The sequence below is a fragment of the Gorilla gorilla genome, chromosome 18 (genome assembly GCF_029281585.2).
Source record: "Gorilla gorilla gorilla isolate KB3781 chromosome 18, NHGRI_mGorGor1-v2.1_pri, whole genome shotgun sequence".
NCBI lineage: Eukaryota > Metazoa > Chordata > Mammalia > Primates > Hominidae > Gorilla > Gorilla gorilla.
The window spans coordinates 30,252,941-30,268,510 of record NC_073242.2 but is presented as its reverse complement, the minus strand read 5'-3'; the positions used below and the strand labels follow the sequence as shown (position 1 = coordinate 30,268,510).

General features: G+C 50.0%; 1 protein-coding gene across 6 annotated transcripts in view; it reads left to right on the top strand.

The window, feature by feature from the left end:
* The window catches only part of MYH11 (myosin heavy chain 11), a 160,237-nt gene that overhangs the window by 99,709 nt on the left and 44,958 nt on the right, over nucleotides 1-15,570 (top strand). For all 6 annotated transcript variants that reach the window (XM_031002889.3, XM_055365702.2, XM_063699582.1 and 3 more), the window contains 9 exons: nucleotides 1,359-1,477; nucleotides 2,285-2,437; nucleotides 4,017-4,190; nucleotides 5,488-5,661; nucleotides 8,496-8,610; nucleotides 11,693-11,886; nucleotides 13,837-13,958; nucleotides 14,062-14,131; nucleotides 14,275-14,435. In XM_031002889.3, the coding sequence (XP_030858749.2) occupies nucleotides 1,359-1,477; nucleotides 2,285-2,437; nucleotides 4,017-4,190; nucleotides 5,488-5,661; nucleotides 8,496-8,610; nucleotides 11,693-11,886; nucleotides 13,837-13,958; nucleotides 14,062-14,131; nucleotides 14,275-14,435 (1,282 nt within the window). The remainder of the gene's footprint in view (nucleotides 1-1,358; nucleotides 1,478-2,284; nucleotides 2,438-4,016; nucleotides 4,191-5,487; nucleotides 5,662-8,495; nucleotides 8,611-11,692; nucleotides 11,887-13,836; nucleotides 13,959-14,061; nucleotides 14,132-14,274; nucleotides 14,436-15,570) is intronic.

The window sequence follows — 15,570 nt, the reverse complement described above, 5'->3', positions numbered from 1 at the left end:
CCTGGGTAACAGAGTGAGACTCTGTGTCAAAAAAATAAAAAATAAACTATAAACTAAGTTCCTCCCAAGTTATTTCGGCTTACACCCACAAATGGTTCAGTGGAGCTTGGAGGTTAGAAGCAAGATGGAGTCAGTTAGGTCAGATCTTGTTCAGTGTCTCAGTTATAATTTTGCAGTGGCAGTTTCATTCTCAGGTGTTTGTTACGTATTAGAGTCCCTAAATCTGGCAAATTAATGGAATCCGGATGCCAAGGAAAGACCTCAGGGAAAGAGAAATGAAAAAGTGCTCTTGCCAAGAGATGGGGAAAAAAATCCTAAAATCACTATTTACTCTGCCTTGCACATGCAAAGCAGCATGTAATGCTATTTTCATGTTAAGGGGCCAGCTCGTGGTCACACCACTGCACTTCAGCCTGGGCGACAGGAAGACTGCCTCTCAAAATAAAAGAAGAGCATTTAGGTTGATTCTAGCATTTTGCTATTGCAAACAATGCTGCAACACATATCCTAGAAGGGTGAAAGAAATATTTATTGAATAGTAACTATTCAATAAATGTTACTATTAATAACTATTTAATACTTACTAAGTAACTATTAAATAAATCTCAAGGGCCAGTGGCTCACGCCTGTAATCCCAGCACTTAGGGAGGCCGAGGTGGGCAGATTGCCTGAGTTCAGGACTTCGAGACCAGCCTGGGCAACACGGTGTAACTCCATCTCAACTAAAATACAAAAGAAATTAGCTGGGTGTGGTGGCAGGCACCTGTAATGCCAGCTACTCGGGAGGCTGAGGCAGGAGAATTGCTTGAACCCGGAAGGCGGAGGTTGCAGTGAGCTGAGATCGCGCCACTGCACTCCAGCCTGGGCGACAGAGCGAGACTCTGTCTCCAAAAATAAATAAATAAAGAAACAAACAAATAAATAAATAAATAAATCTGTCTCAGGGACTTTACATACTTTACCTTATTTAGTCCTGGGTACCAACAAGGTACCGAAGAGCTGACCCTTTTTAAAGCTGAGAAAAGCAAGACGCTGGGAGGGTAAAGAGCTTTTCCAAAGTCACATGACTTGGAAGTGTGAAGGGACAGGGACTTGAAACTAGAACTACCTGACCCTAAACCCCCAACTGGGGCCTGCTTCAGCCCACCCCAATCATTGCCTCTCAGCAAAATACTGGGGAGTGTGACCACTAATGACAGCAGCCTTTAGGACACTTCAAGCTATATTCATGGTCAGCGGGTCCCATTTCCCCAAGAGAACCCGGTGTATTCACAGATCACAAATATCCCATGCGATGTGTCTTCTTGCCAAGCTATTTCTTTTGTGATGCACTCACGATGTTTCTTTTCTCCATCCAGCTGCTCAGAAAGTTTGCCACCTCATGGGAATTAATGTGACAGATTTCACCAGATCCATCCTCACTCCTCGTATCAAGGTTGGGCGAGATGTGGTACAGAAAGCTCAGACAAAAGAACAGGTAATGATGTACTTATCACTTATCCATCCATGCACCCACCCATCCATCCATTCATCCATCTATCCACCTGTTCACTCATTCATGTATTCATTAATCCATTCACCCATGGTCTGCCTCTGCATCTGTCCATCCATCCATCTTTCTACCCACTCATTCATCTGTCTGTTCATCCATCCATCCATCCATTCATCTGCCCATCTATCTTCTCACCCATCATCTCTCCATCCCTCACTCATCCATCTGTCCATCCATCCATGACCCAGCCATCTGTCCATCTGTCCATCCATCCATCACCCATCCAGCTGTCATTCCATTCATTCATTCATTCATTCATCCGTCCATCCATCCACCCATCCATCTCTTTATCCCTCATTTATTCAATACTAGAATATTCAAAGTCCTATGTCAGGTTTTGTTTGTTTGTTTGTTTTTTGTTTTTGAGCCAGAGCCTTGCTCTGTTGCCCAGGGTGGGGTGCAGTGGTGCCATCGCAGCTCACTGTAGCCTCTGCCTCCCAGATTCAAACGATTCTCCTGCCTCAGTCTCCCAAGCAGCTGGGACTACAGGCATGCACCACAACGCCTGGCTAATTTTTGTATTTTTAGTAGAGATGGGTTTTTGCCTTGTTGGCCAGGCTGGTCTTGAACTCCCGACCTCAAGTGACCCACCTGCCTCGGCCTCCCAAAGTGCTGGGATTATAGTGTGAGCCACTGCACCCGGCCAAGAATAAAAATCTTCACCACCAGCCTGGCTTATGTGAAAATGGAGCCCATTGAGAATAACCGGGTTCCCCTGGTTCCCCTCTACAGGCTGACTTTGCTGTAGAGGCTTTGGCCAAGGCAACATATGAGCGCCTTTTCCGCTGGATACTCACCCGCGTGAACAAAGCCCTGGACAAGACCCATCGGCAAGGGGCTTCCTTCCTGGGGATCCTGGATATAGCTGGATTTGAGATCTTTGAGGTACAGCTCGGTGGGATCGTAAGAGCCATGGTCTTGGTTGTCTGAGATGGGCTTTTTCTTGGAGGAATCGTGATTTTGGAGAAAGGCATGTAGATGGCTACTGTAGAGTAGGAGGCTGTCTAGTTAAGGGTGGATCATTGAGGGTATAAGAGACAGAAATCCAACATGAAATGCTTTGGTTTCTGGAACTAAGAAGGCCAGACATGTAGCTGGATCCCGTAGGCAGGGTCTGATCTCCCGCCATCGTTCTCTCTCTCTCTCTGCCTTCCTCCATATTGGCTCCATTCTCAAGCAGGCTCTCCCCTCATGGGGGCAAGATGGCTGCCACAGCTCCAGACTGCCTCTCAGTAATCCTGGTAAAAAAAAAAAAAAAAAAAAAGCACATATCTCTTTTCTAACAGTTCCAACCAAAATCTTGGAATTAAGTCTCACTGACTCTTACTCACCTGAATTGGGCTACATGGTCACCTCCAAGCCAAGAACTGTTTGCAGGAGCTTGCAATACCTCATGTAGTAGAAACATGGATATTGGATCCCTTACCCATGGGTTTGAAGAAAGTTCTCAGAGAAAGGGAAGGTTTTTTTTTTGTCTTGTTTTTTTTTTTTTTTTTTGAGACGGAGTCTTGCTCTGTTGCCCAGATTGGAATGCAGTGTCAGAATTTCGTCTCACTGCTGCCTCCACCTCCTGGGTTCAAGCAATTCTCTTGTCTCAGCCTCCTGAGTAGCTGGGACTACAGGAGTGTACCACTATGCCCAGCTAATTTTTCTTTTTTTTTTTTTTAGACAGAGTCTTGCTCTGTTGCCCAGGCTGGAGTGCAGTAGTGCAATCTTGGCTCACTGCAACCTCCGCCTCCCAGGTTCAAGTGAGTCTCCTGCCTCAGCCTCTTGAGTAGCTGGGATTAGTGCCACCATGCCTGGCTACTTTTTTTTTTTTTTTTTTGGTAGAGACAGTTTCACCCTGTTGGCCAGGCTAGTCTCAAACTCCTGATCTCAAGTGATCTACCAGCCTCGGCCTCCCAAAGTGCTGGGATTACAGGCATGAGCCACCGTGCTTGGCCAATTTTTGTATTTTTAGTAGAGAGAGGTTTCGCCATGCTTGCCAGGCTGGTCGCAAACTCCTGACCTCAAGTGATCCTCCCGCCTTGGCCTCCCTAAGTGCTGGGATTACAATCATGAGCACCACACCCAGCCAGGAGGTTTTAAGATTGATAGATGTCCCGAAAGAAGTGTACTACCGAGTCACTTTCTCTCTCCGCCTCTGTTTTCACGTCTGTAAAATGTTTCCACATCTGTACATGCAGTAGCGTGCCTTACGAGATTTGTCCATCCATAGATGGTTGTGCAGATGGAGGAGATAAGCATCTTTAAGGTGTGTGAGGGCCATGTGATGTCAACTTCACCAGCCCTGGTGGATTCTAGGCAGCATGTTTTGGGGCCTCAGCCCTGTCTGGGTGCTGGGATGGCAGAACAGGATGTGGGCGAGCCATGGGGGCGCTGTCGGGTGAAGCTTCTGTGGGGCTCCTTGTCTTCTGACTTCATACCAAGATGTTCATGCCCCGCCCCCACGCCATGTGCTCAGGTGAACTCCTTCGAGCAGCTGTGCATCAACTACACCAACGAGAAGCTGCAGCAGCTCTTCAACCACACCATGTTCATCCTGGAGCAGGAGGAGTACCAGCGCGAGGGCATCGAGTGGAACTTCATTGACTTTGGGCTGGACCTACAGCCCTGCATCGAGCTCATCGAGCGACCGGTGAGGGGCACATGGGCGTGCGGGGCTCCGTCACACCTTGTACACGTGTGTGGCCTCTGTGGAGCTGACGTGGACCCCACACTCTCCCCATGCACATAGCATTCCCCCACCCAATCCATCACCCAGTCCTGAAAGGCTGTAAGCTGAGTCCTTGTGAACTCTTATAATTTCCATTAACCCACATTTTCATATCAAAGGTATTTTCTTTAATTTCTGCCTTCCTTCCATCCTCTTTTTCCTTCCTTTTTTTCTTCCCTACCCTCTTTCCCTTCCCTTTCCTTCTCTGATATTGCTTTTTTTTTTTTTAATGACATGGTCTGACTCTGTTGCCCAGGCTGGAGTGCAGTGGCACAATCTTGCCTCACTGCAACCTCCACCTCCCTGCCTCAAGTGATCCTCCCGCCTCAGCCTCCCAAGTGGCTGAGACTACAGGCGTGCACCACCACGCCCACCTAACTTTTGTATTTTCAGTAGAGACAGGGTTTCTACTAATTAGCCGGGCCTGGTGGTGCACGCTTGTGGTCCCAGCTGTTTGGGAGGCTGAGGTGGGAGGATTGCTTGAGCCCTGGAGGCAGAGGTTGCTGTGAGCCGAGATTGCGCCACTGCATTCCAGCCTGGATAACAGAGTGAGACCCTGTCTCCAAAAAAAACTTTTCTAACAGGAACCCTAGGTGAATTCAAGTCAAGCAGCAAATTCATTTGCAAGAATTATGAACTCGGCCGGGCGCGGTGGCTCATGCCTGTAATCCCAGCACTTTGGGAGGCCGAGGCGGGCGGATCACGAGGTCAGGAGATGGTGACTATCCTGGCTAACACGGTGAAACCCCGCCTCTACTAAAAATAGAAAAAATCAGCCGGGCGCCGTGGCAGGCGCCTGTAGTCCCAGCTACTCGGGAGGCTGAGGCAGGAGAATGGCGTGAACCCAGGAAGCGGAGCTTGCAGTGAGTCGAGATCGCACCACTGCACTGTCTGCCTGGGCGACAGAGCAAAACTCTGTATCAAAAAAAAAAAAAAAAAGGAGTTATGAACTCTTCATGATGTTGCCTGCGTGTTGCCCACTAGGGGGCGGCAGCAAACATTATGTTCTGCCTTTCATCCCTGTTACTGGTCCGTTGGGCACAGGGTAATTTAAAGGTACATTTGGAAGCATGGGGGTCATAAACTCATCTTTATATGTGGGCAAATACAGTATCAGATCTCGGCGGATGCCCATGCGTTGTGTATAGTTGGCCAGCTCTTCATGGAATGCCTGAGGTTGGGTGTTCTCTCTGATTCAAGCCCTACTTGTCTCCCACAGAACAACCCTCCAGGTGTGCTGGCCCTGCTGGACGAGGAATGCTGGTTCCCCAAAGCCACGGACAAGTCTTTCGTGGAGAAGCTGTGCACGGAGCAGGGCAGCCACCCCAAGTTCCAGAAGCCCAAACAGCTCAAGGACAAGACTGAGTTCTCCATCATCCATTATGCCGGGAAGGTACCAGCCACAGGGCCCAGGGGACTCTGTCTCAGGGGAGCCCCAGTGGCTGCTCAGCGCAGAGACAGTCTGAGAGTGGCAGAACCTTGGGCTGCCTGGAAACTGCAGAGCCATCTGCTACTAAGTGAATCCCAACCAAGTCCTATTCGTAATTTGTCTACGCATCTGTAAGGCATCAGCTGTAGCCACTCTCATGTTTTCCAACTGTGATGTCCAGACAGTTATTTCTTTCTGTTTTTGTTGGAGACAGGGTCTCGCTTTGTCACCCAGGCTGGAGTGCAGTGGTGCGATCATAGCTCACTACAGCCTCAACCTCCTGGGCTCACACGATCCTCCTGCCTCAGCCTCCCAAGTAGCTGGGACTACAGGTGTACACCACCATGCCCAGCTAAAATCTTTTTTCCTTTTTGAGATGGAATTTTGCTCTTGTCATCCAGGCTGGAGTGCAATGGCGTGATCTCTGCTAACTGCAGCCTCTCCCTCCGGGTTCAGGAGATTCTCCTGCCTCAGCCTCCCAAATAGCTGGGATTACAGGCACCTGCCACCACACCCAGCTAATTTTTGTATTTTTAGTAGAGAAGGGTTTCGCCATGTTGGCCAGGCTGGTCTCAAACTCCTGACCTCAGGTGATCCACCCGCCTCGACCTCCCAAGGTGCTAGGATTACAGGCATGAGCCACCGTGCCTGGACGCCCAGCTAAATTTTTTAATTATGTATAGATATGGGGTCTTGCTGTGTTGCCCAGGCTGGTCTTGAATTCCTGGGCTCAAGCGATCTCCCTGCCTCAGCTTCCTGAAGTGCTGGGATTATGAGCATGAGCCACTGTACCTGGCCTCAGCCTACTTTTCTTGTATAGACTCTAAATCCTTCCAGCTACAAGTTATACCCAACAGGCGGGGCCAACTGGAATGGGGTGACTAATACATCCACACCTGGTTTCAACCAAAATCTCCCATGTCACGGTCTTGAGTTTGCTATTGCCAGCCTGCTCTGGCCAGGGAAATCTATGATAGTTGTATTCTTCATCATCATCATCATCATCATCATCAACATGCCTTGGCTGTTATTGTATAGGCCCTTGCCCTGTGGCTCTCAAGAGTCTTGGATAATGTACAAAGGACATAGCTTAGTCTGGCTTGCAGAATTGTAGTATTCTATTGACTCCTCAGTACCTCCACTGCATCATGGGAACAAACAGTGCTCTCTACCAGGGGCTGGCAATAGAGTCCAATCTGGCCCACAGCTTGTTATTGTAAATAAAGTTTTATTGGAACACAGCCATGCCCATTTGTATACATAATGTCTATGGCTGGCTGCTTTTGTATACTACAGTGCTAGAGCTGAGTAGCTGCGACAAAGACTGTATGACTTGGCTGGGTGTGGTGGCTCACGCCTGTAATCCCAGCACCAAGGCAGGTGGATTACTTGAGGTCAGCAGTTTGAGACCAGCCTGGCCAACATGGCGAAAGCCCGTCTCTGCTAAAAATAAAAAATAAAAAAAATTAAAAAATTAGCCAGCCGTGGTGGCACACACCTGTAATCTCAGCTACTCAGGAGGCTGAGGCAAGAGAACTGCTTGACCCAGGAAGTTGGAGGTTGCAGTGAGCTGAGACCGCACCACTGCACTCCAGACTGGGCAACAGAGAACCACTGTGTCTCAAAAACCAAAACAAACAAACAAACAAACAAAACATTGTATGACTTGCCAAGCCAAAAATACCTACTATCTGGGCCTTCACCAAAAGTTTCCCAACTCCTAGCCTATATTCAAGGGGGTATATGTTCCTTTAAGCATATAGAGACAACACTTTTCTTTTCCCTACTTCATCAGTGGATTTTTTTTATTATTATTTTCAGTCTTCTCTCAGATCAAGCCTACCTATTATCCTGATAACCCACATCCCATGATAACCCAGCAAAGCTGTATTATCAGTTCCTTTCATTTAATATTCACCATAGTAAAAATTACGGCTTTGGGCATGGTCAGTGTTTGAGTCAGGAATGTAAAAAGCCTATATGTCCTTTTTCTGTATATCCATATATCAGGATCTCTGAGTTACAAATTATGCTCATTAGAGAGTGTAAAAGAGGATGCCATGCTTAATTAATTAATTTATTTAATTATTTTGAGACAGAGTCTCACTCTGTCACCCAGGCTGGAGTTCAGTGGCGCAATCTCAGCTCACTGCAATCTCCGCCTCCCAGGCTGAAGTGATTCTCCTGCCTCAGCCTCCCAAGTAGCTGGGATTACAGGTGTGCACCACCATGCCTGGCTAATTTTTTTTTTTTTTTGTATTTTTAGTAGACATGGGGTTTCACCATGTTGGTCAGGTTGCTCTCGAATGCCTGACCTCAAATGATCCACCCACCTTGGCCTTCCAAAGTGCTGGGATTACCAGTGTGAGCCACCACGCTTGGCCGCCATGCTTAATTTCTAAACCAGGATGATTGGGAAGATGATGAGGGGGAATTTTGCATGTCGGCAGGAGGGCATCTGCCATCATGAAATCTCTTAATCGTGTATAACTCACAGGTACTGTGCTGGCTTAGGAGGAGGGAGGCTACCACAGCAGCGTTAGTAGGAGAATATGGAATGGAAACTAGGCTTTCCCAGCAATGGCTATCACTGGCTGATGTCCTACTACGTGGGCACAGGTCCCTGGGCTGTTGGTCTCCTCACTGGTGTTTGTGGAGTCCCATCATGGTGGTCATAAACATCATTTCCTCTCTGACCTCAGAAGATCTGGAAGGACAATGGGAGGGCTTGGGTCCTGGCCTTGGTTTCTAAGTTTCTAGTTTCCCAGGGGTTCTGACCAGCAGGGTGTCCTTGGCAGGTGGACTACAATGCGAGTGCCTGGCTGACCAAGAATATGGACCCGCTGAATGACAACGTGACTTCCCTGCTCAATGCCTCCTCCGACAAGTTTGTGGCCGACCTGTGGAAGGACGGTAAGGCCTTCTCTGCTCGGGTCCGTGTTCTGCTTTGAGCTGGAGAATTGAACACACAAGTCCCCCGACTCTCACACCTGCCCCAGGAGGGGAGGCCTTTACATGGGGGCAGGGGAAAGAAGAGCATTGGCATGGGCTGGTGATGTCTCGTTGAAACAATTTCTTCCTGAGTGGGGGTCCCTGAGCCCCTCAATCCTACGTGTCCCGAGGGGATTGAGGTCCTGAGGTCAGGGCTCAGGCAATAGAGGAGAAACAGCATGCCAGGCACGGGGAGTTAGACTGCCCTGTCCAGAGTCAGAAGGACTTCACTGTATCTTGCCTCTGCCACCTCCTAGCTCTGTGGTCTTGGATGAGTCACTTGATGTCATTAAGCTTCATTGTCCTCTTTAGTAAAACAGGAGACACAATAATAGTTGCCGTCTCTACTAGGGGTATTGTGAGGGTTAAATTAGACCAGTGATGCTCAAACTCAAGCAGGCATCATGACCCCCTGGAAGGCTTTGTTTATTTATTTAGGGACAGAGTCTTGCTTTGTCACCCAGGCTGGAGGGCAGTGGTGCAATCTTGGCTCACTGCAGCCTCCACCTCCTGGGTTCCAGTGATTTTCCTGCCTCAGCCTCCCAAGTAGCTGGGATTACAGGCACACACCACCATACCTGGCTAATTTTTGTATTTTTAGTAGAGACGGGGTTCCCCCATGTTGGCCAGGCTGGTCTCAAACTCCTGACCTCAGGTGATCCGCCCACCTCAGCCTCGAAAAGTGCTGGGATTACAGGTGTGAGCCACTGCGCCTGGCCCTCTTTGGAGGGCTTTTTAAAACCCAGGTGCCTGGGCCTACCCTAAGATCTAATTCTGCAGGTCTGGGGCCAGGGATGGGGCGGGCCTGAAAACATTCATCCCAGGTGATGCTGCTGGTCTAGGGACCACACTCCGGCTCCCTTTGAGAACCAGTGAATAGACGATCCCTGTGAAGAGCTGCTGGAGTGATGATGAGGGGAGGGGGTTTGCTGTTTGTCCCTGGCCATCAGTGTCCACAGCGGGTTTTATTCTTGGCACAGGGCCCATGGGCCTGGGGCTTACAGGACTGGTCTCCCCTTGTTTTAAGCATGCTAAAAAAAGGCTCCAGGAGGGGCCAGCTGTGCCCTAACCATATGCCAGGCTCTGGGCCTAGGGAACAGCATCGCACCCTGGGTCTGTGTCACCCCAGGATACATGATGAAGCCTGTAGTCCCTCCTCTGCGGGACCCACAGTCTTGTGGGAGAGATGAGACTCTCAAAGACAAGCAGAGAGACAAGCATGAGGCTGCGCATGGTGGCTCACACCTGTAATCTCAGCACTTTGGGAGGCTGAGGCAGGAGGATCAGTTGAGGTCAAGAGTTCGAGACCAGTCTGGCCAACGTGGTGAAACCCCATCTCTACTAAAAATACAAAAACTAACTGGGCGTGGTGGTGGGCACACCGGTAATCCCAGCTACTCGGGAGGCTGAGGCAGGAGAATTGCTTGAACCCGGGAGGCGCAGGTTGCAGTGAGCTGAGATTGTGCCATTGGACTCCAGCCTGGGCAAAAGAGCAAGACTCTGTCTTGAGAAAATAAAACTAAAAATAAAAAAATAAAAACAAAAACAAAATTAGCCGGGTGTGCTGGTGGGTGCCTGTAATCCCAGCTACTCAGGAGGCTAAGGCAGGAGAATCACCTGAACCTGGGTGGTGAAGGTTGCAGTGAGCCAAGATCGTGCCACTGCTCTCCAGCTGCGCGACAGAGTGAGAGCTTGTCTCAAAAAAAAAAAGATTGTTACACAGAATCTGAGTACAAGGTGAAGAAATGGTGCCGTCCATGGCCTGTGGGTTGGGCTTGGCATGTGCAGGACCTGCTGGGCTGGTAGAAAAAGAACCTTGGAGGTGATGATGATGATGATGATGATGGTGATGATGATGATGATGATGATGATGATGATGATGGCCGGGCGCGGTGGCTCACACCTGTAATCCCAGCACTTTGGGAGGCCAAGGCAGGGGAATCACCTGAGGTCAGGAGTTCAAGACCAGCCTGACCAACATGGAGAAACTCTGTCTCTACTAAAAATACAAAAAAATTAGCCGGGCGTGGTGGCGCATGCCTGTAATCCCAGCTACTGGGAGGCTGAGGCGGGAGAATTGCTGGAACCTGGGAGGCGGAGGTTGTGGTGAGCCGAGATCACCCCATTGCACTCCAGCCTGGCCAACAAGAGTGAAACTCCATCTCAAAAAAATAAAATAATGATAATAATAAGAATAAGAATAAGAATAAGAATACCTACTTTTTGTTGAGCACTTACTGATGTGCCAGGCTTCTATCTTGGAGTTTGTGCTGTATCTTCTGCCTCAGAATATTTCTTCCGTGGATACCTACATGGTTACCCACTCATTTCTTGCTGGTTTCTGCTCAAATATCAACTTAGCAGAGCCCACCACCTCCTTATCTAAGAGAGCACCCTCTTCACTCTCTCTCCGCTTTACCCTATTTTTATTTTTCTACGCACACCTCACTACTCAAGATATTCCATACTTGACATCTGTGATCTCTGTCTGTCTCCTTCCTTGTGATATAAGCGGGGTGAGGGGGCCGGGTCTCTTTTTGTTCCCAGCAGTGTCCCCAGGGCCTGGAGCACAGAAGGTCCTCAATAACTATTTGTTGGTGGATGAAAGATTGGAGGCTGGCAGGGAATAAGTGCCTTCTGTACCTTATTTTTTTTATCCCTGCCCTAGAAGGTAGACGGTGTTATTACCTCCCTTTTGTAGAAAGGGAGACTGAGGCACAGGATAGTGCCAAGCCAAGGCTAGTCAGTGAGTGGACAGCGAGAGCAGGCTTGACTCCTAGGTCAGCGTGACTCCATCACAGGGAATTTGTTCTTTCTGCCACTCAGGTGCTCTCAGGATTTCCCCAATAGACAATACTTGGAAACCCTGACTGCCGAAGGAGGCGTTGGTGATGGAAGGAAAGATTGGAGTGGGCAGGTTGGTGGGTGGGGCTGGGGCTGAGCCTCAGGCCTATTTAGGGGTGGGTGGGCCAGAGGCTGATGCCACCCTGGCTGTGCCCCATAGTGGACCGCATCGTGGGCCTGGACCAGATGGCCAAGATGACGGAGAGCTCGCTGCCCAGCGCCTCCAAGACCAAGAAGGGCATGTTCCGCACAGTGGGGCAGCTGTACAAGGAGCAGCTGGGCAAGCTGATGACCACGCTGCGCAACACCACGCCCAACTTCGTGCGCTGCATCATCCCCAACCACGAGAAGAGGGTGAGGCCCGCCGCCCAAACCCTGGGGCTCCCAGAAGCCAGGGCTGTCCCAGGCGGTCATAGCGTCCCCCGGGCGCCCTCTGCCCCCACCTACCCTGAGGACCCCATTTGCCATGTGGGGAAGGCTATCTGAATCTCAGACCCATTCCCCATCCCTGGAGGAAAAGGAGGAGGGGAGGATGCATCCAGAGACTTTTCAGCCATGGAGTTGCTGTGCAGGTCATCCAGCCACTCATTCATTCATTATCCCAGGAAGTATTCACTGGGCTCTGCCCTGTCCTGGGTGCTGGGGAGCAGTGTTAGAAAAATTGTAGCCCTTGCCTGTGGGTTTCTCATAATCTGGTGCAGGCATCTTCAGCTTGGGGCGATTGTGTCCTCTATATGGACATGCTACAGACGTTTTTGGTTGTCACAACCAGGAGGGGGCTGTTAGTCAGCATCTAGTGGGTAGGGGCCAGGGATGCCCTAAGCACTGTACAATGCACAGGATGGTCCCTCAACCCCCAGCACAGAATCCCTACAAGATGCCAGTAGTGCTGAGGTTATGGGAGACATGGGGAGAGGTAAACATACAGCTGATGATGGTGATGGAATGTGGTCAGTTAGGAGAACACCAAAGAGCCAAGGCTCCTCCCACAGCCTCAGGACTCAGAGAAAGCTTCTGGTGAACTTGAACGTTAAGAATGTGTGGCCATCAACTTGGTGACGTGGAAGGCAGGGTGGGGCCTAGGATAAGCAGGGGGCCTAGGATAAGCAAGAGTGTGGAGGTGAGAAGTGAAGGAACTAGGTAAGAAAATGCTAGATAGTGTCAGGCGTGTGGCTCACGCCTGTAATCCCAGCTACTCAGGAGGCTGAGAAACAAAAATCTGTTGAACCCGGAGGCGGAGGTTGCAGTGAGCTGAGATTGTACCACAGCATTCCAGCCTGGGCAGCAGAGTGAGACTCCATCCTAAAAAAAAAAAAAAAAAAGGAAAGAAAATGCTAAATAGGTCATTTCATGTTGCAAATGTGTGATGGCGTGAGGTAGGAATCAGATGGTGTGAGGTAGGATTGAGGCTGAATGGGTAGGCAGGGGCTAGATCATGGTGCTCCTTGTGTTCTTTCTGGAGCTTGGCCTTCTCTCTCTAGGCATGCCATTGGGGGTGTTAAAGCAGGGCTATATCATGGTCAGATTTACATTTTAGGAAGTGAATGAGGGGGGCTGGGCATATGCTAGCTCATGCCTATAATCCCAACACTTTGGGAGGTTGAGGTGGGAGGATCACTTGAGACCAGGTGTTCAAGGCTAGCCTGGGCAACATAGCAAGACCCTATATCTACAAAAACATTTTTAAAAATTATCCAGGCATGGTAGCACATGCCTGTGGTCCCAAATACTTGGGAGGCTGATTTGGGAGGATCACTTGAGCCCAGGAGTTTGAGGCTGCAGTGAGCCATGATTGCGCCACTGGACTCCAGCCTAGGTGACAGAATGGGACCCTATCTCAAAAAATAAAAAGGACAAAGGGATTAAGGGGAGAGGCAAGACCAGAGAGAGAGACCAGGTGGGTGGTTTCTGTGGTTGTCCAGGCAGGAGAAGATAGTGGAGACAATGGTGGTGAAGAGAAGTGGGGGGGTTGGGAGATATTTGGGAGCTAGAAGCAACCAAACTGCTGATGGACAGGAAGTGAGGGAGAGGAGGTGATGAGGAGGAAGCCCCAGGTTCCAGCCAGGCGATGCTAGTGTCACCAAGAACCAGAGAGATCATGAGGCAGCCATTGCCAAAGCAAAGAGATGAAAACCCAGAGGGGGGCACTGCTTTGCCCCTTGGCCCGCAGCTAAGCCCTCCTTGGGTGCTTCTGTTGGTACCCTCGTGGCCTGGCCAGGTGGGTCATCCAGGTAGGAGGTTTGGGGCTTTGCTGCGCCGTGGTTTCTGGCCCCAGGGATCCACTGCCCTCTTTGACCTTTGCAGTCCGGCAAGCTGGATGCGTTTCTGGTGCTGGAGCAACTGCGGTGCAATGGGGTGCTGGAAGGCATTCGCATCTGCCGGCAGGGCTTCCCCAACCGGATTGTCTTCCAGGAGTTCCGCCAACGGTAAGTCCCAAGGTCTGGCCCAGGTAGGGCAGGGGGTGAGCGGGACTGGGTGGAGGAATGGATGCTGGAGGTACGCGGGGTGACTTCTGCTCTGTGTTTCAAGCTACGAGATCCTGGCGGCGAATGCCATCCCCAAAGGCTTCATGGACGGGAAGCAGGCCTGCATTCTCATGGTGAGCCCAGAAGTCCACCAGAGACCTCCCAACCTCTGGCCGCAAGCCACCTGCTGCTCTTGGCGGGACCGTTCTTATCTATGTCATCACTGGCCAAATGGCACAGCGGAAATCAAGAGCTCTTCCTTTCCTTCCTTTTGCAGATCAAAGCCCTGGAACTTGACCCCAACTTATACAGGATAGGGCAGAGCAAAATCTTCTTCCGAACTGGGGTCCTGGCCCACCTAGAGGAGGAACGAGATTTGAAGATCACCGATGTCATCATGGCCTTCCAGGCGATGTGTCGTGGCTACTTGGCCAGAAAGTAAAGATGCTTTCCTGCATCCTAATACCTCAAACGCGAATCACAAACAGGGGCCTTTCTGTTCTGATTCCCCGATTCTAAGAGGCCACCTGTTTAAGATGCATCATTGACTGAGTGACAGCCTTTTCTTGAAGGGGAAGAAATGCTTCTACTTTAAATAAATGTACCAGTTACGAGTGCAGGAAGGGAACGAGTTTTAGACCTGGGTTCTCATCCTGGATGCCCCAGTTTTTGCTGATGAACCTTGGGCAAGTTACTCTACCTCTCTGAGCTTTGAGTTTTTTAGCTGGAAACTGAGCATAATCATTCTGACCTCAGAGAGCTGTTCATGAGGTGTCAGTAAGATAACGCATGACGAGAGCTTAGAACAGTGTGTGGTTCTTAGGTCAGACATGATTGTTGTTGTTGTTTTTACCTTCTTCCCTCACTCCTTCCTTCCCTCCCTCCCTTCCTTCCTTTCTTCTTTCTTTTTGAGACAGAGTCTCTCTCTCTCTCTGTCGCCCAGGCTGGAGTGCAGTGGCGCAGTCTCAACTCACTGCAACCTCTGCCTCTTGGACTCAAGCAATTCTCGTGTCTGAGCCTCCCGAGTAGCTGGAATTAGAGGCACCCACCACCACATTGGCCTAATTTTTGTATTTTTAGTAGAGACAGAGTTTCACCATGTTGGCCAGGCTGGTCTCAAATTCCTGGTCTCAAGTGATCCACCTGCCTTGGCCTCCCAAAGTGCTGGGATTATAGGCATGACCCACTGCGCCCAGCCTAGAAATGTTAGAATTGGATAAACCATTGAGGAAAGAGGACTTGACCGTGTCTAGATCCCCATGTCCCAGTGGGATTTATAAGGCAGGGTTTTGGAGGGTGTGATGGCCCAGCTGTTCTGTGAAGACTGGGAGCCAGGGAAGGGCTCGGGTTCCTTAATGAAAGTCACACCCCAGGGACTGCAGGGACAGGTGGAGTCGCTCTCTGTCTGGGGTGTGTGTTGTCATTGGGCAGAGACCACACCCTCACCAGTAGGACTCTGATGTGTCAGGTTCATTCATTGACACATGGACCCTAGATGGTCAAGGCCAGCTTTGGGAGCTCTTGGCCCTCCCGCAACAGACCTAACTTGTCAAGTTTCCTTACTAAATTCCCT